At 36.8% G+C, this 23,779-nt stretch overlaps 1 protein-coding gene across 13 annotated transcripts in view; it reads right to left on the reverse strand.

Moving 5' to 3' along the window:
* Positions 1 to 23,779, reverse strand: part of celf5a (cugbp, Elav-like family member 5a) — a 200,544-nt gene that overhangs the window by 15,904 nt on the left and 160,861 nt on the right. For 5 of the 13 annotated variants that reach the window (XM_042749237.1, XM_042749236.1, XM_042749232.1 and 2 more), the window contains exons 4-6: positions 20,593 to 20,721; positions 19,153 to 19,232; positions 5,958 to 6,131 (exon numbers count right to left, since the gene is read on the reverse strand). In XM_042749237.1, the coding sequence (XP_042605171.1) occupies positions 5,958 to 6,131; positions 19,153 to 19,232; positions 20,593 to 20,721 (383 nt within the window). The remainder of the gene's footprint in view (positions 1 to 5,957; positions 6,132 to 19,152; positions 19,233 to 20,592; positions 20,722 to 23,779) is intronic. The other 8 variants (XM_042749238.1, XM_042749241.1, XM_042749243.1 and 5 more) reach the window with 3 other exon arrangements.

Raw genomic sequence — 23,779 nt, forward strand, 5'->3', positions numbered from 1 at the left:
GCCACCAGATTGCCTCAGATAACGATGTGGCATTCAGTTCTGCTCTTTAGGAATTAAAACAGAAAATTGGAGGCCCAAGCATGTAATTATGTTGGGGAGAAGTGAGCAACATCAATTTGTTCTTGGAGGAGGTGGAGGGGAGAGAAGGAAGGAAAAAAAGAATAGAAAAACAAGGTCCTTTGGCTGTCGGCGGAAAACGAGACTATTAAAAAAAAAAAAAAAAAAAAACTCTTGTGTATCTCTGTTATTCTTATTCAAAGACATAGTTCAGCCAAAAATTTGGATTTGAAACCACAAATGTGTAAGTAAATAATGTTTAAAATACAGTAAATAATATTTACTCACAAGTGTGATTCCAAACCCAAATCGCTTGTATAGAATATAAAAGGAGAAATTTAGAGGAATGTCCAAGCCGCTCTTTTCAAAACAAATAAAAGTGAATGGTGACCAAGATTTTGTTTTAATTTACTTTTTTTTTTTTTACTCAGCATACAGGTTTGGAATGATGTGAGAGTGAAATAATAATTATAAATAATTACAAAATTACAAATAATTACAACAATTAAACTGGGTGAACTATCCCTGAACATTTCTAAACCAAAACTTTACCCAGCATCTTGAATAGACAGGAAGCATTCAAGCACAGGCAAAAGGGACCAAATTGCCTTCAGTGAAGTCTTCATCACCGAGGTCTTAACCTTTTCTTCCTTCAAAATGGGAAAAAAAAAACAGAAGCGGCCATGGGAAGAAGTTGCCTGGACGACGGCATTCATTTAGTGTCAGGCATGTGGGTTTTTTTATGGCTTGCCTATGGCATAAGTCTCCCTCGGTGCCACCAGGCAATCACCTCTTTATCACTTGGCAATTATCTACCCAGAGCTGCTCTGTGTCTCTGCCCACCTCTGCCTGCACCACACATGACCCCTTACAGTCGGTCTGGCCCTGCTGCAGCGCAGGGAGAATGGCAGGATGACTGGAGAGATATTTATAGAGAGACGAGAAATGGAGTGAGCTGAATGCGAGGACCCCGTTATTAAGGTCCCTGGCCCTGTAAGATTGCCTGAAATGGCCTCGCTCATTTTTCTGCTGTTTGCTAAAGCACATCTTCAAGACTAAATATGGTTATGGTGCAAACATAGTTTTGGTTCTACCAGAACTTGTTTTAGGTCCTAAACATATGCCATAAGTATGTAAGCCCAGATATTAATGCTTGGGACTAATTAACATTCTTCCTTAAGTAGTATTTTGTCTTGTTTTTTGTCTAAATTTAAGAAGCAAAAATCTTATTTGTAATGTTGGTACCTTTTTTAAGATGATATATTTCTACTGGGAAAAAAACACAAACATTGCAGTATGGAGGCAATAAATCTCAGTAAACAAGGAAGTGGCAGAGTTACCTCCTATAAAACCAGATTTACTTTTATCCAGGAGCTAACTATAATCATGTCAACTGTTTAACTAATTAAAAATGACCTCACTCAGGATTTACTTCAAACTAGGGATAGTAAGATTCACCGATTTTCATCAGTGCATTGCCATAAAAGTTAACGATGCGATGCATCGATTTAAAGTGTGCATCGGATACAAGTTGACATTTGTATCGTGATGCATCGTTTCTAACATATTTGCATCGGTAAAAACCTATTTATTTATATATAATTATTAGCAGATGTGCTATACTTTTATTATTTAGAAAGTGACCAATAGTTTCTCATGCATGTTCTCTCATCGCCATTGCTGCTACATAAATATGACATATCACAACAGTACGTCAGAAGGCACTTAAGTTAATTTATGTTTATATTTGCTGTCTGTCTGAACCATAGCATAATTTTTTTCCCATTGCATTATATTGCATTGAATTGCATTGTGTTAAATCGAATAGAAATCGTATTGCATCGTATTCGTTTCAGCTTCATATTTATATTTTATGTTTCGTGACGTTGGCTATACATTTCTATCGCATGGGCCTCAGTTATGTAAATGCACATTCCTACTACAATCTGTTGCTCTACTATGAAAATACTTGACCTAAATAAGAAAAAAAGTATGAAGACAGCAACGTGCACTCTAGCCCCCCCTGTGGCAATGCTGAGAATGTAACATGCATTTGCATTACCCTAAAAATTATGTTTCACAATGCAACCAAAATCAAACTTGCATAGCTATAAGCATTTGCACTCACATATTTCTTTGCCATATATTTGCTTAAAGAGGGTGGTTTATACGTACAGTATATATAGTAGTCATATTTCTGTAAAGTATCCATTTATGACTAGAAAGACATTTTGAGTAAAACATACAACATTCTACTGAAGAGCGAAGGGTGAGATTGTATACTTCTCTATAATACATCAATCATGTTGCCTATTTCTAGATCCTCCATAAGAAGCACTGCTTTCAAACAATTCATAAAAACTATAAAAAAAGATGCATAAAAACCCTTCGAATAGCCAACACTGGTATATTTCTCAACAACAGGGGGCAATGTAGGTCAATAGCAGAACATGTGCCCCCTCCTCAGCGCCCTCCTCCCAAAAATACCCAGACAAACATTCCCCTCATTAATGTTGGCTTCAGAACATTCTGAAGAGCTTTCAAGCAATTTGTGCGTCATATTAATCTAATGCACCGTCTCTGGTGATTGGCATCAAGTAAAAGAGATCTTTCTGGCTTTCCATCAACATCCGCGCTTTTATTCATCTTCCAAAAAAAAGAGAGAGAGAGAGAGAGAGAAAAAAAAAGTCGAAAAGATGGCTCATCTCAGAAAAAGGAAAAAGATCAAACATGAGGCAGCGGGAGAAAAACACAGATAAAAGATGTTCGGCTTGTATTGACAAGAGCGTCTGAAAGAAAATTAATGTTTCTCGCTTTCATCGCGTGTTTATGTCACACCCCTCCATTCCACTCCAGAGATGAGGACGGGGCCGCATCTGATATTTCCAACATCTTCATGTACTACTGAATGATAAGCTGTTTGTCAGATTTAGGAGTCAGATGTACCTTTTTAAAAAAATGCATATGTCTTTTGGCACGATGTTGTCAGCACTATTACCCCTCCAATTTGCGCTCAGATGCCCCCCTCCTCTGCTCTGACTAAAATCCAATTTACTGGCTGTCAGCTCAACCCAGTAATCCTCTGCACAGCTGTGTTTGTGGAAAGAGCCTCTTAATTTGCTCGTCCTCCACATTTCTAAACGTACCATTGCCATATCTGAAGCTAAATGTTAGCTTATGCAGTTTGTTGCCTGTTTATGAAGGTGCAATGAATGCCTGTTTGAGACCGTTTCAGGTTCTGCTCAGGTGAGGAAATAAGTGAACAGAAGAGCGTAGAAAATGCTAGTGGAGCTAACTTGCTATGCTAGTTCATTGCTAAGTGGTAGCTATGCTGTTCTGGGTGTTTGCTGGATGGTTAGCCCAAGTTGTCTATGATATTTTTGTCTTTTTTTGCAAACCAGCTGAGCACAAATCCCGCCCCACAGGTGAAAAGACTTGATTTAATTTAGAGTTTAAATATCATAGATGGATCCAGTCATGACAAACAGTAATGCTAACTACAGTATCTGCCAATGTTATACTAACATAACGGTTGTGTGTTAGGGTTGCGGTTTAGCATTTATTTCAGTACTGGCAATGTGCACTTTGATTGACATGACCAATAATACCTTTATAATCAGCTGGGAGGAGGGGTTTGCACTTAAATAGTTTCAGAAGAAAAAATTGCATGATACAGTTGCTTTCATAAATGCACCGTATATTTAGCTGCCAGATGAAAATGATAAAGCAATTGCTTTGAAAAGTCAAATCCAACTTCTACTGAACAAGCTGCGTAATTTGAGGTAGGTTATCATTTGTTAAATTACATGCTAGCATTTAGCACTCAGCATTAGTCATTTGTTGAGTAAATTTATATAACCTAGCAGAAAATTGTGTATTGGGGGAAAGGTACTCAGAGAATCTTTAAAAACCCCAATCAGTACTTTTATTTTTCTGGTTATGTAGACCGGGGGTTCCCAAAGTAGGGGTCGCGAAACCATGAGGAGGGGTTGCAAGATGATTTCCAGAAATCAAATAAAAAGAATTTTAAAAATCATATTTTACCCATAAATTATATATTATGGGTAAAATATGATTTTTTTGGCAGTGGAGTGGGGTATGAGTGGTTATGAACGAACAAACGAAACGCATTTGTCCGTGTTTGTCTTGAATCGCTCTCGCGTAAAGCACTTGAGAAAATAATATTGTTGTTGTTAGACTGTTGTGTTCCTTTGTGTTGTCATATGCTATTAAGTGCATGTGCGCCGTTGTGCAAAACATTTGTATAACCTACTTTAACCACCTCAGAGGAAAGTGGGGTCCCGAGGTACTGCCACTGTTATTTTGGGGGTCGTGGGCTCAAAAGTTTGGGAACCCCTGATGTAGATGATGTCATCCCTAACTTAAAGTGACACCTAGTGGTGTAGAAGCATTACATAAAAATCAAAAGTTGCAACTGTAAAAATTTATTTTTCAGTGTTTTAACTGAAAGTATTACAAATTTTACTATTAAATATTTTCTGTAATTGAATTTTATTAAAGGGGGAATAAAATCTAAATATTAAGATGAAAATGTAAAAAAAAAAAAAAAAAGTGACTAAAAATAAGTTTATGTTGAAGTACTACAATTGCTGAAAATTAAAGCTAGAAATAAAAATAAACTAATAAAAATGTCAAAATCACTAAAACAATTAATTAAAATTAAATCTGTCCTGATTAAATTATTAAAATCAAAGCTAATTCTAAATAGTAATAAATACTCTAATAGTACACAATAATATACTGCTACTCACAGGCATGATTAATTTATTCCACAATCAATAGTGTTCAATAATAATCAAATTTAGGGTTGGATTAATATGGCAGCACTCCTGAGGTGACACATTAGGCTACTAATATGACTGGAATCATCATCACATGTGATGCACCGATAACAATAAAAAAAAAAAGTTCAATTATTTATTTTTTCACATGTAAAACTCATAAATGAGATAAAAAATAAATAAATAATGAGTGCCCCTTTAAATATGCTTCTGTGTATCTGGTTTAAAATAGCAATACCCTTGATTAGTTTAATCAAAAACAGCAAGCAAAAAAGATACCTAATAAAAAGCCGCAAACTTTGCCACAAGCTGCATGCGATATCATAAAGCAGTTGGTTTCAGCACATGTGGGTTGTGGCTTTGGCTGGAACAGAGAATTATAGAGACAGTGTCATTGCCACCATGTGGCACACTGCACCATCTCTGACACGAGAGATAAAAGTCACTGCCAACCTGTGGGATCCACAGCAACCACCCTGCCTGCCTTCCCGCACGCCGCTCTCGGACCATTTGCATTTCCTGCGGACGCTCCGCATCTCATGAATGCCAATGAGGGCATATTTTTCCCGCGTACTGGCCCGGCAGTTACTGTGAGATTGTCCGTACGCACATCTTCCGCTGACCCACGCATGTCTGTGATATGAAAATGAGTGTGAATGATAAGCCCCCGGGGGCCGGATCGACTCCAACAATTAATCCTGCCATTTACGAGAAAAATTTGCCTATGCCGGAATACATGAATATATGTATATCTATCTACTCCATACTAATCAACAAACTAAAAAACTAAACAGAAACTAAATTATCTCTTACCAAAAATCCAAAAAAATGAACCAAGATGTCCCTCATGAATGAATATTAGGTACTGACTCAACCTCTCGACTGCCTTTCAACCTCCACCGTTCCGAAGCAACCGATGCGAGCTATAAATAACCAGATGAAGATTTTCCTATGGAATATTCTGAGTCACTCTGGGAACGTGAGCGAGGATGTGTGGGCATGCAGGGATGGGGAGGGTATGTGGGCGGCAATGAGATCATCAAAACGTGTCGGGCCAAGAGTCGCCCAAGTGCCCCAGAGAGGAGGAAGGGTACTCACGGCGTGCGCGTAGGTGCTGTAGGTGCTGAAGGGCAGGGCGATAGCAGGGTTGAAGATGCCAAACTGGCCCACCATCTGCTGCATGCGGCGGACGGTGCGCTCCTTGTCCGTGTCGGCAAACTTGACCACCAGGCTGGACGACGCGCCCTGAGGGAGGAGAGAATCGGAGCCAGTCTGAGGAGAGAGGGCAGGCTGCGTTTAACCTCCCGCTTTGCAAGCGAGACCGTCAACCACCACAGGAAACACAACTCAACATGTACATGATTTAAGATATGGTCACCTTAGTGATATTTCAGGGGAAAAATAAAAAAAAGAAAGAAAAATTGTGGTAAATGTGACCACACCATTACAGTGATTCTATATAATTCAATTACATTTTAGAGCATGTTAACATGTTAAGAAATATTATTGAATAAATTTAAAGAAATAGTTCACTGAAAAAAAAGTCAATTCTGTCATCATTTAAAGCCTGGAATGTTAACGATAACTATATAAATGTATAAAGCCGGTTGCACACCGGACGAGAAGCACAGCGTCACGTCGCATCACGCCACATCTTTACATTGTTTTGAATTGTTGCTAGGTGCTGCGAACAGATGGCGAATGGAGCCGCAAGAAAGAAAGTATGTCACTCAGTATTGGAATACATTGGGAGTGAATAAAATGATGACTGAATATTTATTTTGGGGTGCACTGTCCCTTTAAGAATGATCAAAACCTTAAGTTCTTATGTGAATTGCATATGTGAATCTACTATGACTTTTTCACATCAGCTTTGCACCAAACAGAAGGTGGCTGGATGCATTTAACAATTAAAATAGAAATTAAGATTTTTCCCCTAAAAAAACTTAGTACAACAACAACATCATGATTCTGAATTACTGTCTAACAAACTCTCAACATCAAACCTGCAGGCAAACAAACAAATACATCTACAAAACTATTAGAGGCATCAGTAGATTGACATGAGCCTTGGCATTTTGACTGTTACATAACAAAATCTATTTCAGATTTCACTTCTTGATAGGTTATGATATTGCACCCGAAATATCAAATGGATTAGATGAAGAACGTGGGTTTGAGATTGACAAGGCCACCAATGATCATGGTCTGACCTTGGATGTGTGGGTTTCTAAGTCTGGCTCACTCTTTCTCTCCCGTACCGTTGTAATGAAATGCGAGAGCCGTGCTCACATTCATTATGAATCTCTCAATGATTCGATGCTACACTTGACCTTTTTCAGCATACAACATCCCTGGTCCAGCACTATACCGTCCAAAAATAAAAAACAACAACAACAACAACAACAACAACAACAACAACAAAAAACTACGAAATCGATTTTGGCAAAAAGGACAAAATATGACTGTGATCTGATGGTTGAGAAAGGTTGTACATCAGCCAAGATAAGAGGCTAGTTGAAATTGACGTGAAAATGTCAATAAGCACCCACAATATGGGAGAATATCAGGTGTGGCCACAAATGTATTTGTGGTAAGGTCCTCAAATGGTGGGTTGTGTCCCAAAAATGGGTTGCAGGTCTATATCTAGGGAGGGGAAAAAACAATGTTCAATGGTAACCTAAAAAAGCAATTAAACATATAATTGTCCATAATTTGGTCAGAACATAATGTGCTTTGTGCAGTGACTTATGTACTTTTTTTCTTTTTTTTTTTTTACTTTTTTTATATCTTTAGTTTTAATTTGAATTTTATTTAAAGTTCTAGTAAGTTTATTGTGCTTTTGTCATTTAGATTAATTGTCAAATATATATATATATATATATATATATATATATATAGTACATAATAATTGTTAAATGCATACATACACGTTTATATACTGTGTGTGTATGTATGTATGTATATATATATATATATATATATATATACTCACACATAGCTGCATAACGTTCTACTGTATACTGTACTGATACATAATTTTCAAATACTTTTTGCTTTAAATCAAATGTTCTAGTTTAAATAAGTGGCTGATTAAAAATCTTTTTTTTTATCAAAGAACTTTTCAAAAAGCCTGTAGTGAATAAGAAAAAAAAAAAAACACTGGAAATCTGGAAACAAAGCTGCTGAAAAAATGGGTGGTAACTGTTGTTCTCTGTATTGTTGTCGGAATGCTTAGCAAGGGCCAAGTACAAAGCAATCAGTTTGCACATCCAAGCTCGACAACTCTGGCTCTAGGCATACGGCACTCACGTAGGCGTTTGAAGGGGTTGCCAGAAAAGCAACGAAAGACAGTCACTGGGGAAGAGAAATTTACATTTACATTTAGTCATTTTGCAGATGCTTTTATCCAAAGCGACTTACAATTGGGGATGAAGATTTGATTTTCGATTTCACTTTGTTTGAACCTGCATGCCCTTAGCCTTTTCAGAACTGTTTTATTGTATTGTTTCCTCAACTGCTTAGTTAGGATATCATTACCAGGGACACTATCAATGCATTCAGTCACTGCTCATTAGTTGTCTTGCACAACTAAACAAAATGGGACTTTTGCAGGTCAAGAATTGTACCACAAAATGCCCGAGTGTAAGACAGCACAAGGTTGCAATCTCTAAAAAAAGGCCTTATCTTGTATCCCTTCAGGTTTTTATCACCAAAGTAGTTAAATGATTTCTGGGTAAAACCTCAAAGGAGTTAGAGACATCTGTGGACTGGAATAAAAACATTTTGTGTTTAGAAAAGACTGCTGAGATATGTTAAAAGTTTGATGGTGGACCTGAAGCATCTTTTTTTCCACTGATTGAAGTGATAGTTCGGTCAAAAATTAGAATTTTGTTATCATTTCTCACCCACATGTCATTCCAAACCTGTATGACTTACTTTCTTCAGTGGAAGACAAATGATGATGTTTTGCACAGTGTCCAAGCTGCTCTTTTCCATACAGTGAAAGGGAATGGTTACAACAATTTTCTGTTAAAAACCATGTAAATTTCAGTCTATTCCTCACACAAACTTACTGTATGTCTAAAGAAGACTTCACTTAAAAAGGTGTAGAATTTACACTGAAACAAGAAATTGCTAGTAAATTTCACAAAAACAATTTTTTACAAAATGATTTTGGTCTATATAGCTAATTTTTCCCTTCATGACAACTGTGAGGGGGGTGAATTTTGTATTTTTTTATAACTCATCCGTTTAAATTATATTAAGCCTTAAAGTCCTGCATAACTAAGGGCGTGGCCACTTGAGTGACAGGTGGATTGCCGCTGCTGACACTGCCGTCGAGCTAGGTGGGCGTGGCTTCAGCAACCAACTCCCGCCTTTTTGCCCATTTTCGATTATCTGGGAGTGAGCACAATTTATAAATCGAGGGAGCGAAATAGTAAATCATGCACACGATTTAGCCTACTATTTTTTTCCTGCATGCCATGAGCAGGTCTCCGTAGAAACCTGTTTCTACCACAGAGAATAAAACTCAGAACTGCAAGATATAAACTCAGAATTGCGAATCTGGATTCTGAAAAAGTCAGAATTGTTGTCAAAAAAAAAAAAAAAAATTCTGAATCCTGAAGTTACATTATGCAATTCTGACATTTTTTTCCCCTCAGAACTGCGTGAAACAAAGTCTGAATTATTAGATAAAAAGTAGCAATTACTTTTTAAAATGTTTTTATTGGTGGCAAAAATGGACTTCCATACCATTCACTTTTATTGTATTAAGAGTTTTTGTGTTCCCTAGAACAAAGTAGGAGTAAATGATTAAAGAACATTCATTTTTGGGTTGAACTATACCTTTAACTTCTTGAACTCGTAGTTATTAAGTTGTATGCAGACTGTCGGCACAGGCTGGCATTTTAATCTTAACCTCAAATGCGATTATCTGCAGCGCTCAGAGTATTTATTGAAAACCCAGACGTTCTGCACACCACCTTGAGCTATTACGAAGGAGAACAAAATATTTACTGTGTGTTATGAAAGTTCTTGGGCAAAGCCAATAAAAGAAGAAATTCAATGTTCCTTTAGTCCTAAGTTTGGAGCTTTCAGAATTCTCCAAATGTGTTGATGGTATTTGTCCAATTCTTTCTTGACTGTTTGTTTGCTTCAGCTCAGAGACATCCGGCGAATATCAGGGCCGAGGGCTTGTTGGTCCAGCAAGATATAGGCTATGCGTTTGTAAGAGAAAGTGATAGAGAGAGGGAGGAAAAGGGAGAGAGAGAGAATGGTGGTTGATCTGTGAAGTAAAACTCTCATTAAATTTTAAGCCGCCAAGCACCTGGAGGAATTCCCATAGGTCCAGGACCCAGCGAAATGGATTCAGGAGAAAGAGTAAAACTGTGGGAATAAAAAGTGCAGCTGTTCTACAGAGGAAAACGAGGAGGAAAACGAGGCCCTGGAATCAAAGTGCGGGCTGCATCTTTACGAGAAGCTGCAACGCAGGGGGCATCCTTGGTGGTTTCCCGATTCTTGAGGTTTCTGTGTGAACGTGGACCATAAAGGCACTAACTAAGCCATATATCGGATGTACTGTAACTCTAACTATACACATCTGTCTCTGTGCATTAACTGTGAATAAGATAATAGAAACAGATAATCTTGCACAAAGAGCAGCCGAGTATGCTGCTGCTTCTTGTAGCTTAAAAAAAATGTTTACCAATTTCAGTGGTCTTTTTAATGTTCAATGACATTTAATCACTGCATTCATATATAATTCATTCAATATTACAGTATAATTGAGAGCTATCAATTTTAACATTTATTAGACTTTAAGAAAATAACTTCTAATTTAAGTGAACTTAAACCCATCTTCACATAAACCCATTCTAATAAATGTCATATTTACTTGTGCCCTTCAGCAGAAATGTTCAGTAATTGAAGCTATCAGTGTTTGAAGTTATCAAACACTTAATTCTAAATTAAATATAGTTGAATCCTTAAAGCTTAAAAAGTTATTGATTTCCTCGTTTTTCTTTTTTCTCTTTGACGAACAGACATTACAGCAGCTGGTTATTAGGTTGTTTTGGCTGCTATTTCTTGTGACGCAGATCTGACACGCATCATATTTTCTCTCAACTCTCTTTACCTTTTCAGGCCTTAAAATCTCTACTAATGAACTTGAATCGAGTGTGTTAGATGGGGGAGGCTCAGAACAGTTTTGAAAACCATTTCAGAGACATGTTCTTAAATGTGACTCATATGAAATATATTACATGCATGCACCGCTTTATGGCAGCTTTAATCGCCTTTTTGGTATCCTCATGACTTAACTGACCACGACATTGCATGCACATAGTTTATTTCACGCATTTATATGAAATGAAACATGTGCGCTGGTGCATTTGTGTGTAAATGGAAGAGCACAAACAGCAAGCCCATTACCGTTTCCGCAATTGTTTGACTCGCGCCTGCCGTTGAAGTGAAGTTGGAGCACGCGTCTGAAACCTCTCCCATTTGATGCAGTCATAAAGATGTTCTGCAACTAAATAAATTCACTTCTTGTCAAGAGAAAAAGTGACAGAAACAGCAGTTGTGAGAGGGGTGACCAACCCTAGCTCCGCCCCTGCGTTAATTGTGTTTTTTTTTAACGCATTAAATTGAAAAAAATAATTGCCTGCATTAACGGGCTATATTTTTTTTTTTATATATATATACACACACACACGCGCGCGCGCACACACACACACACACACATATACACACAGTTAATAACTGTAATGTGAAATCTCTATTATATTCCTATATTCTATACTATATATATATATATATATATATATATATATATATATATATGCATTTATATGCATTTATAATTTTTAAAGTATATAAAAATCTATACTGTATTTACTAGAGCTGTCAGTTTAACACGTTAACTTAATTATTTAGTTATGAAAAATAACCCGATTAAAATATATTAATGCAATTAATGCATTGGCTCCACCCCCATAACTCTCTGTACGTTATCTTACATTTCATACAGTTGACAAATATGATGCTGGGCAACAACTCCATAAATGCAGTTATGCCCTAAAGTTCAAGATATTGGGGCAAAAATGCTCTTGTATGAGTTTTTGTCTCATATTTATATCATATTATAAGCAATATCCCACTAGCAGTGAAAGCAATATCACATGAGTGCTGTTTATATGTCCGAATAATGACTGCAAATGTGATTTCATACACCAGTTCAGTAAATAAGAAGTTAATATTGTTTTATATTTTAAACACAATATTGTCTGTTTTTGTCAACAAAAATGTTACCTAAAGTCACAGCAGAACTGTTGCGTATCTCCGAGCAACACAGCAATGTTTAGTTTTTGAATGAATCCACGTTTTGAACGAATCGAGTGAACCAATTATTCAAAGGCCCATTCATAAAGTGGGGTGTACTTTAAAAGGTAATTCACCCAAATATGTCATCATTTACTTGTTGTTGTTGTTGTTTTTTTTTTTGGTGGAACATAAAAAAAAAGGTATTTTGGTAACAAAGCTGTTATGGTTACCAGGGACTTCCTTTGCATGAACAAAATTTTTGTTTCTTAAATTATGTGTAATAAATTTTATGCTGAATCAAATAAAATATTTCTTTCTAAAGCTACTGTTTGTACTTAATACTTTCTCATTTAACACAAAAATAGCTTTAAATAATATTTAGGGGAATTTTCATAGCAAAATATAACTTGCAATTAATTCGATTAATTAATCGACACATCGTGTATTTAATTAGATTCAAAATTTTAATTGATTGACAGCCCTAATATTTACACATTCATATTTATAACTACATATGCAAATGTACATGCATATATTCTGATTTAACAACTAAAGAGAAATACAGAGTGAAAATAATTAACTCATTAAAATCAGGTATTCCAAGAAATAACTATAAATGTAAGTTTTATATTGCTAATATTTCAGTTATGACATTTTTATTTTTATAAATATGAAGAATTGTATTTATTTATTATTTACTTAAAATGTGTATCATTATAGCTATAAATCTGAATATTTAAATGTAAATAAGAATATGCAGTTATTAACTTGAATATTTAAAATATAAATATGTATAAACAGTAACAGATCTAAATATATAATCTAAAAATATACTAGTAAACTATAGAATATATAGTTCTAAATCCAAATATATAATAATAATTCTTGTAATATATTCAGATATATTCTTAGGGCTACTAACAGCTTGTGCCAGTGTAAACAGCCTTTTAGCGTTAATAATAGTAGTCCATTAGGATTTACTAAATAGTGTATATATTCCAAAAATAACTATACTCAAGCAGCTAATATTTCAAATAAGACAGCTTTATTTGAAAATAAATAGATATTATATAAAAGAGTTACAAAAATGCATGTAACCCGCTAGAATCATGTTTGAGCTCAGGTTGTGCGAACCCAAACATTACGGTCTGACCACGTCTGCAATTTTGGGCCAGTATTTCTCCCGTAGTTGTTGCTCAGATATCCACACAGTCATGAGGAAATGAAAATCCAGCTGAACGCATTGCCATTCAACCATAGACAGTTACAATCGGTCGGCAGCGCAAACTCTCCTAAACAAGGAGATTGTAATATCAGATAGCAGCGGCAGTTTCATTTTCCACTATCAATCCAAATATTATAAATCCCTGTCGAAAAAAACCGAAACGGAGTAAATCCAAAGCGGAGGGGCTAGAGTTCCTTGACCCCTCCCAACCTTCGCCGGGTGTGATTTCGTCCCTGGTCTTCCGTAGTACAAGGCCTTCCTGAAATCTGTCAATTTGCTTTACCGCACAACAGTGTAAATTTTTAATTGCCCCACGTCCGAATCAAGGGGTGGTGGGAGGCACAGGGGGCGGCTGTGCAAGGAATAAAGCACGTCAAAACCCTTCCTCAAACCTACACACTCTGACCTGATGTGTGTATGTATATTCTCTTCGTATTTATGCATCGTTCAGTAAGGAAACATGCAAACACATTCAGCACGAGCCATGAGCCGGGGGGATTTGAGCCAAATATAAGATTGGACAGACTATAAGTGTCAAGTAGTTCTGCAATAAGGACAGTTTCTTGCTGCCCACGAGCACATCATTAGCAGACTGCTTTATGCATGCATATTCAAAAAGAACTAGCACTCGTTTCTTCACTGAACTCCTTAGTGTAATAACTATAAGCTGCATTTGGTTCTTTGAGGGCAAACTGAGGTTGTGAGAGGCTTCTTGGTGTATTTATGCAACCCAGTAAAGAAGCAAATGATAATCTTTCACACGTTTGTGAGTTTGGTCATTATCTGCCACAATTGCGAAAGGCAACTAAACATTTTGTCAGGTTTTTTTTTTTTTTTTTTTGGTTTCTATTTCTATACACTGAAATCTCACTTGTCCAAATAATTTCAAATGGCTGTATATAAAATATCAAGTTCATTTAGCTGTGATTTTTGTTATTTAACACAGCATTTTGCGTTCAAAAAAAAAAAAAATTAGAGATCACTTTTTTTTCTTAACATTAAAACATCAAGTGATGCTATTTTTTGCCATGTTATTCAAGTTTTTAATTTCTATTTGTTGCATTACGCACCAATTTCCCACCCACACTATAATTGCATTTGTCGAAAATACACTTTGATTTATATTTGACTAAAACAAGTTTGAGTGTATATAAAGCATCAAATAAATTCTGATTGGATGGGTTTTTATTTTGCACAGTATTTCACTTTCATTGGGTACAAAAAAGTTACATTTGCTTTTGTTAACTTTTCCTAACCAGGCAGAACATAAAGTGACAAGAGATAAAAGGTATTTCTGCCAGGACCACTATCGTCAAAGATGACTGACAATTAGCATACAGTTTGGATTTGCGGTATGGTTCTGGGTAAGAACTCCCTGCATAAACAGAACTAAACCAACAAAAATGTATTGCAGACATTGTTAAAGTTCAATAATTGTATTTACACATTTTAGAATTAGTCTGATTCAAAGGAGAATTAGAAGGCTGAATCCTGACTGACAGAGGAGGAGCTGGGGATGGAGGAGGGTAATTAGCTATTGAGCAATGCGAAAAATGTTGATGATACTGAGGGACCTTATTTATAAATGCTTAGATAAGTGTCGTATTCCTATCCACTTGTTAAGTCTGACATCACGTGTCACCGCTTCGTGTCCAAACGCTCTGATACCACTAGAAAACAACAAAAGGTGCTAATATACACTCACAATGTGATATAATACTACCGAAAAAAGTATAATCCTAACCTTTAACTCCATACCAAAATCCCAGATAGACAGACAATGAAAATATAAATATAAATAAATAAATATAAAAATTATTTGTGTTTGGAACGCTGTAAGCATGGAGACTGTGGTGTACACCGTAAGTTTGAAAACGTTTAGCTTAATGTTTAATATGAATAAACAGTGCTCATAAAAGGCTGCTGAGGTAGTATCCTCAAGTGAAGCGAGTTGAGGCTTGGACCCGCAAACAGTGGTTCTTACGTCACCACTTAACAACCGAATAGGTAGATGAGGGTCAGCTAAGAGTCAGCTGATGCGTGCTTGACTAATGTGACCTGCCAGAACTAACGCTACACTTGATTTTTTCCATTTTAATTAAAGTTTTGTTGTTTTATGCTGCATTGTTATGAAAATTCTTTTCAAATATACTTGTCAAGTCACACCTATTTCTGCTGCAATTTCTATTTCAGTCACTTTAAGCAACATAGCCCCGCCCACAGTGAAATCTCATTTAGTCTAAAGTCTTGTTTTTCATAAATACAAATAAACGATTGATTGTCTTTTTGGACACACAAATTACTCGATGCTGTAAATTTGTTATATCATACCTATTTCTGACGCAATTTCTTTTCCAATCACCTTGTGCAGTGTAGCCCCAGTGTTCTGATTGGTTGTCATTTTGTTCGGTATTGTACTCTAGTCCAGACAAACAAATTACTTGTCGCATCACATCTATTCATGTTGCGTTTTCTGTTCCAATCACTTCACGCAATGTTTGTCTTGAATGAAAAATCAAATATGTTCTGACTGGTTGCCATTTTGTCACTTCGCAGAACATTTTACTTCGGCAGAAAAATAAGTGTATTACTTATAAAAAATATACTTGTCAAATCGTCTGGTGCTAGTGTTACTTTAATAACTGCAAGCTGCTGGTGGACCGAGGGCGTGAGAGGCTGGTGGGTGTTCGGTAAGTTCACCATCGCTTCTTTTGAAGAGTTTGCAGATGGATGAGTGCTTCATCAAGCCCTGCCTTGAGAAGAACTCCATTATCTCAGCTAAACATCTCACTTTGGCACCTGGGAGCCACGCGAGTCGTGACCCCTCCCTCTACAACTTCAGACTCAAGAGAATGGAGGCCGGTAAGGTTTTCCATAATCAATTTACCTTCCGAGATGACTATAAACCTTTTCTATCCCTCCCCCATGAGCTCCCTCCACTCTTCCCCGGTCTCTCCACCTCTCTCTTTCTACTTTTCTATCTCGCGTTCCTTCTCGCTCTCTCTCTCTTTTTCTCTCCTCCACTCCCACCTCAGTACATGCCAATGAATAATTCACCAGTCAATGTGGTGAAAGGTGAGGTAAACAAGTCTATTGCCTAATGTCCCGGGAGAATGTCGGAAAGGAGAGAGGGGAGAGAGAGGAAAGGATGTCTGAGCGCGTGTGTGAGGTGAAGATTTTAGGACTGTGGTTTACATTTCAATATCCCTTAATCATTCTCACCTACGCATACCCTAAACTTAAAAAAAAAATCAACCAAAAAAACATATATTTCTCTTGTGCAGCTTCTCTGTGCATTTCTATCTCTTAAAGTGACAGTCCACCTAAACACTGCATTTTATGTGCATTTTTTTAAAAAATAAAAGACTAGAACATCTTCAAAACATCTCATTTTGTGTTCCAAAGTCATAACAGGTTTGGGATCACACTGTGGTGAATTAAAAAAAAAAAAAAAAAAAAAGACTTTTGAGATCGATGCATAAAAAAAAAAAAGGCATAAGCTAAAATGCATTTTTACAGTTCATACTGTAGCTTGTCTGTATCCAGCCGGATTCTTTTAGCAAATACAACAGCAGCGTGTGAGCTACTTCTGATGCGTGTGTGACTGAATAGCTGTGTGATTCAGACAAACTGTGCTGAATAGCCAGTTTTTTTATGGCTCAGCGTCCAGTCCTCAAGATTGAAACGGCCGGACAAAGGCCACGTGCTGATATGCTGGCAATGCAGCTATTCAACAAAACAATATGGCCAAATATGCAGTTCATAAGTTGAAGTGACTGATTTGTTCTTATTTGTTTGGAATTGATTTGATTGCCTTTTTAAATACTAAAAACACACACACAAAAAAAATTAAAGAAAAAAAACCAACTAAACAAAAAAACATAAAAATATTAAAAACCTTTGCCCATCACCAAAACAAGTTCATCAACCAACAAACAAACAAACTAACAATCATTATTCAACCTCATAACACAAACTCATACACACTCACACAAAATCTAACCTCATAACTGCTAATACTAGGGATGTAATGATTAATCGCGAGCCGGTTGAAAATCGATTCAAATATGTGACGATTCAAATCCGTTGTGATGCTAAACAAATCACGATTCATTTAGGGGTAGGAGTTTATATGAATCCATGTCTGAGGGGAACTTACTGTCTTTAGAAAAGTTTAGATGGTATTTATTATTTTCATCTTGCCTCTGTATAATGCATATTAAAGTTCATAAGTGCAGCGCTGCTTTGTTTACAGAGGAAACCAAGGAAACGCTTTAAGTGCAACCTGCTGGCAGAGAGTGAATCGGCATCTCCTTCAGCTCATCTGCTGTTTCTGTTTCATGCAGATATTTTTTATGCATAATTTCACAAAACTGAAGTCAAACCATTCTGTTTTTGCTTCAAATTTCTAAATTATACAATCTAATTTAGATTAAAAACTTATCATGTTGCATGTATGCAGCATCTTTGTTTGGATCATGATTAAAATGCAGTGTTTGCCTCTAATTTTAAATGGAAAGAGCACAGACAAAGACTTATTTTGTTTTTATGAAGAGTTTTTTTTTATTTGTGTTATTTATTTATTGGATTTGGGGCTTGTTTTAAAATGTCAATTAGTTTTGTTATTACATTTACATCATATTAAATTTTGTCATTTAACAGACACTTTTATCCAAAGTGACTTACAAATGAGGACAAGAGAAGCAATCAAAACAAAGCAAAATATCAATAACACAAACATGTGCTATATTAGTTTATTATTATAGTGTTATATTTCAATTTCACAAAGAAACGTGCAGCATTTTGTCCAGGCAATATTAAAAGCACACATTTAATTTAATAAATAAATCGTGAATCGAATCAAATCGTGAAATCAAAATCGTGAATTGAATCGTGAGTTGAGTGAATCGTTACATCCCTAGCTAATTCTACAAAAACATTGTTGGTCACACCACATGACTTGACTTGGTGGACAAATGTGTGTGTGTGTGTGTGTGTATATATATATATATATATAAAATTGCATCCCTGCAATTTCACTGATAATGGTTTGTTACGCTTTTTTAAGGAATAGTTCACCCAAAAATTATAATTTTGTCATCATTTACTCACCCTCATGTCGTTCCAAACCTGTATTAGTGTCTTTATTATGCAGAACATAAAACAAGATATTCTGAAGAATTTTGAAGAAACAAACAGTTGATGGTCCCCATTGACTTCCATACTAGAGTAAGAAATACTATGGAAGTCAATGGGGACCATCAACTGTTTGATTTACCAGCATTCCTTCTTATGTTCAACATAAGAAAGAAACTTTACCGGTTTGGAATGACATGAGGGTAAGTAAATGATGACAACATTTTGGGTGAATTATTTCTTAAAAATCTCATGTGGTGTAAATGTCAAGTCAATAAATAGAAGCTTTAAAATTAAACTTTTTAATTTGAAGTTTTTTTTTTTCAAAACCACGTGAAACCTAAAGAATACAACAAATACATTTCTAAAAAGTAAAAAAAAGACCCCAAAATGAACATAATAAAAATACGAATAATATACAATTTAAAGTTATAAGAAAGTCATTGCAACCTTTGATTGCAGGGGGAACATCAAAGTAGAAAGAAAGTACAAAGAAAAGGTGCAACACTGAAAATAAGAGGTTGTGTGTGTGTGTGTGTGTGTGTGTCTGTGTCTGTGTGTGTGTGTGTGTGTGTGTGTTTGTGTTATAGAGGAGTGTGTACTCACTGGCATGGTTTGACTGCCATGCAGGGCACTGATTGCAGACTGTGCTTCAGCGTGTGTGGAGAACTTTACAAAGGCGCAGCCTGAAAGAAAAAAGACACACATACAAAGGCACACAAACGATTTAACCACAGTGTAGAGAAGCACATTAAAACACTGGAGAGGCAGAAAGCTCTCCAACAGTAAGCAAGCAGCTCCTCTAGAGACTGTACTGATGTGAAAAGCGTGCTATTTACTGCCACATGCCCATCTACGCAAACAAAACACAAAATACAGGATAATTGATATCTATTTAAACACTGCCACAGATATTCATCACAAGAATTCAAACCCATTTGAGATTCAAGAGCAGTCGTGTTGCAAGCCGTTGAAGAAGCTGTCAAAATATTAAGGATAGGTCTTAATGTGCCTTATACAAGCGTAACATGTTTTATTCAGTTTTATTAAAGAATTAAGCTCTATTTTTGTCAGAAACAGGGTTTGAAATAAACACATTAGGAGCTAAATGAAATGTAGTTTTTTCTTTTTTTTTCATTGTACAGGGAATGTTTTGACATCTATCTTTTTCTTCTCTTCTATAAGACAGGATATATTCAGAGATCCACCCCCTAAGTAGCAGAAATAATCCTACAGCAATTTTCGTAACACTGGCAAGGGGAAAACTTGCACTCCCACAGTGCTTTTCCGAATGCCAGGCTGTATTAGCGTCTTACAGTGTCCCTAAAGCCTCGGTGGGCAAGCAATGAAGTCTATAAAAAGTTTAATGCCCAAATATGTGCTTTTTCTCCGTCTCTTATGAGTCTTTAATGTTGAATGGCAACTACTCAGAACAAACTGTTGGTTCTTGGACAGTATAAAATGTTAATATAACATTTTAACATTGTATTTAAGAATACACAAAAAATGTGTATTTATCTGCCAGAAATGACTGTGAAAAGTAAATAATATATCATATTGTTTAATGTTTTAAAAGAAGTCTCATGCTCACCAAGGCTGCATTTAGTTGATAAAAAAAATAATAGTACAATTTTAAAGGGGTCATATGATGCGAATGAAGAACAGCATTTTCATTTAAAAAATAAATCTTGTATGTGTAAAATTATCAATAAAAATATAATTATAGATTGACCAATTTAATGTATCCTTGCTAAAAATATTATTATTATTATATTATTATTATTATTATTATTATTTAATCAAAACTAAACCAAAATCATTCCTAAAAAATCTTGTGACAACAAATATTCCACCAAAGAATAATAAAAAAGCAAAAAAGTGTAGCATTGGTGAGCAGATTTTTGTGATAAGATATTTTGGATGCGATTAATCGATTTGACAGCACTAGACACAATATGACCAGAAGTGTTTATAAGAAAGCAAAAAGCCTAATTTTATGTTGACTGCTAATACAGCACCATACCATAAAAAGTGACATAACCTCACCTTTACTATTTCCATCCGGACCTCTTAGCACAGTGCACTCCTCGATGACTCCATAGGGCTCGAAAAGACGGTACACGTCCTCCTCCGTCTGCTGTTTGTTTAGCATCCCGACGAACAGCTTCCTGTCTTCTGAAGCAAAGAAAAACAGAGCGAATGGAATGACTGGCGTAACCTCTCACCTACCAATTACCCACATACATTACTATTGTAAGCACAGCCCAAATACTACTCAGACTTTTGGTCCTTGGCCAGCATGGGCAAAAAGGGACTGCTTTTGCTTGGCCCATTTAGCATGTGGAATGGAGTCGCAGCAGTAATTGTTCCCCGTGCCAAGTCTGTTCATTTTAATTTGGGGGATAATTGGGTTCAACCCCATGTTGGAAATGGTGGGTAGGCCTGAGGTGATAGCACTAAGCTGTCGTGCTTAGAGGCCTGGTTTAATAGGAAGAAGCAGACTGCAAAGAGACGACACTTTCTACAAAACTCTGGAAGGTGTAGATAGACCGAGAGCGCAGCTCCAGTGACCTGGAGTTTTTTTTTTATATATAACTAAATCATGCAAATTAAAAACTTCAGAATACATACAGGAATAAAACTGTAAAAACTCATGTAGCCTCATCAGATTGAGCTCCAGCAGTGTGATTCAACTAAACCTCCAACTTTATCATTGCATTGATCTTTTTGAATATATGTCAATGGGATGGATGTGTCTACTGAGTCTCCCTCAGTCCTCGGATGCCGCGATGACTCCGACCCGCTCGTATTGATATTCCTTGATTCGCTCTGGAACATGGCCGGCTCTGTGTCTCGCCACAATCGTGACGCGCTCTAAAATAATCACGAGTGTCAGCACGTTGTCTGGGCCCCGTGCGCTCTTTATCATTTGTGGCAGGATCAGAGGGTATGTATCAAAACAGAGGCGATGCATTGTGACATCTGTCACGTTACATCGGAGAGCATTTATCTGCAAAAAAAAAGAAAGCCCTGAACTGGAAAATAAAAGGGCAGGATGGGCCTTTCGACAAAGCCTAAAGGGAAATCTTGCGATCTGGAGGTGGGCTGGTAATGTTCCTGGATGAATTCACATAGATGTGGCCTTGAGGTCTCGCCGTGCTTCTTGTGATGTCTCAGCTCAGGGAAATGGGTGATTGGACTCTGTCCGGGCTGGATTAATGTACGAAGGTGACCTGTATGAATTTAATACCGCGTGTGCTTCACCTCAATATTTATGCCACAAGCGCTGCTGTGTAGCATGCTTTAAAATACACCCTTGCGGCTATCCCGACGGCTGACAGCTGAATGGAATATTACCTATGGGTGGAAAGAGTGTAACAGTAACACACACTGTAAATCAGAATATAGCATGGGGACGATGGAGGGGATACAACTTTAAAGTCCATTTAAAAATTTTAATTCTCATGTTTGTTTGTTTTTTTTGTTTTTTTTTTTGTAGAAAACAAAGACGATCTTTGTGAGACTGTACAGAGTAACTGGAAACAGACACGTTACTGACATTACACATTTAGAGAAAGGAAAACCGTCCACACATTTCTTTCTAAAACGCACACAATCCGTTTAGAAAATATTGGAATACAATACAGACTGCATTACATTATACTTCATATAAAGGAACATATGAAATACAACATTCAACTTTTTCTGTTTACTCAGACGACAAAAGCTCATGAGAATCGACTGCAGTCAATAATGCAGTTGCAGTCCATAAATAAGCAAGCAAAGTGAGTTTATCGACAGCATGACCTCAACAGATTCATTAAAAGGCATCGGACTAGAACACATGCTGCACAGTATCTTATTTATTTGAAATATAATGTGCTCTTTGATAGACTGTTCAATCACTACAGTGCCATTAAGGTGCTTCTCATCGCACGTTTAATTGATTAGCGCTCTTGATATTTGCATACTTTACTCCCCCATGTCCTTCACACCGGGTCCGGCCCCACCAGCTGTGATGCTGCCTCAAAAAATGACTCCTGTCAAGCTTCATCAACTTCAGCGGCTGGAAAGAGTTTTGTTTAATACATCACAAATTAAGCCGCACAACGACAAGCGGAAAACAAGATTGCTAGCTCCACGTCTAAGGAAATTTATGCCCTTGTGATATGACTGAGAGCAAATTCTTATTTGTTTAATATCATGACTGATATTTGTTATCTTTATTATAGGAGAGACGCCGCTAGACTGCAGAGTCGAAGCTATTAGGCCTTGACTATAGCCGGGTGTTTATTTGTAATTATTACACGGCTCTGTGGAATACTTGATTCTGATTGTTCAATATAGACACTAATAATCCTGAAAACCCTAGTATATTCCATCTACAAAGGCCCAAAATTTAACAGGACACTCGAGGTACACCTAAACTACAAAAATAATTAGCATATTTCACAACAATGAATTATATAGATATTGATCTTTCTGAATAAAAGATATGAATGCTACACTAAGTAGGCTACAGGTTATTATCCTAAGGGCACTGATCTTCCACGAAACCCTAAAAGCGATAAGCCTAACGTTAAACTGCAATCGCGTTTTTACAATGTAGCATCCGCGGAGGCTCTCTAAACATGCAAACGGTGTGCTGGCTCGCAGGAGGAGATCCTGCAGCCTCCGATAAGCCGTGATGAGTGCGGGAGGTGAGCGGTCGAGTTTGTAAATCACTGTCCTGAGAGAGCCGGACAATAGTGAATCATCACTTTTGGCGCTCTTTTGCTTCCGTGCAGGAAAGAGAGCCTGTGGAAGTTGCCATGACAACCGGCTGTCAATCAAGCCTAAATGGGCCTGGCAAAAAGCGGAGGGTCATTCCTAAATCTGCTGTCGGTCACGCAGTGTAAATTCCATTGTCTGAGGCAGCGATAAGGAGAAATGATGAACAATATTAGCATCTTGATAAAAAGCAACATACGAATAAACAAACACATTAACTGAGAATTACCGGGTGGGCGATTATTCAACCGTAGACTGAGCAAACCGAGAGAAAAGTGTTCGGGTTTGCCGTGCAGATAAGTGATGCAGACAGATAGGATGGGCTGAGATAGATTTTGCTGCCATTTCCACTTGGCACACCAGAATCGAGTCTTTGAAAGCGGCGCACGGCCCAGAACACTAATTAAAAACAACACAACAATTACCGCGTGTAACAAAACACAACCTCAACAAACAGACAGAG

This window comes from Cyprinus carpio, chromosome B22 (genome assembly GCF_018340385.1).
Source record: "Cyprinus carpio isolate SPL01 chromosome B22, ASM1834038v1, whole genome shotgun sequence".
In the NCBI taxonomy this organism is placed as follows: domain Eukaryota; kingdom Metazoa; phylum Chordata; class Actinopteri; order Cypriniformes; family Cyprinidae; genus Cyprinus; species Cyprinus carpio.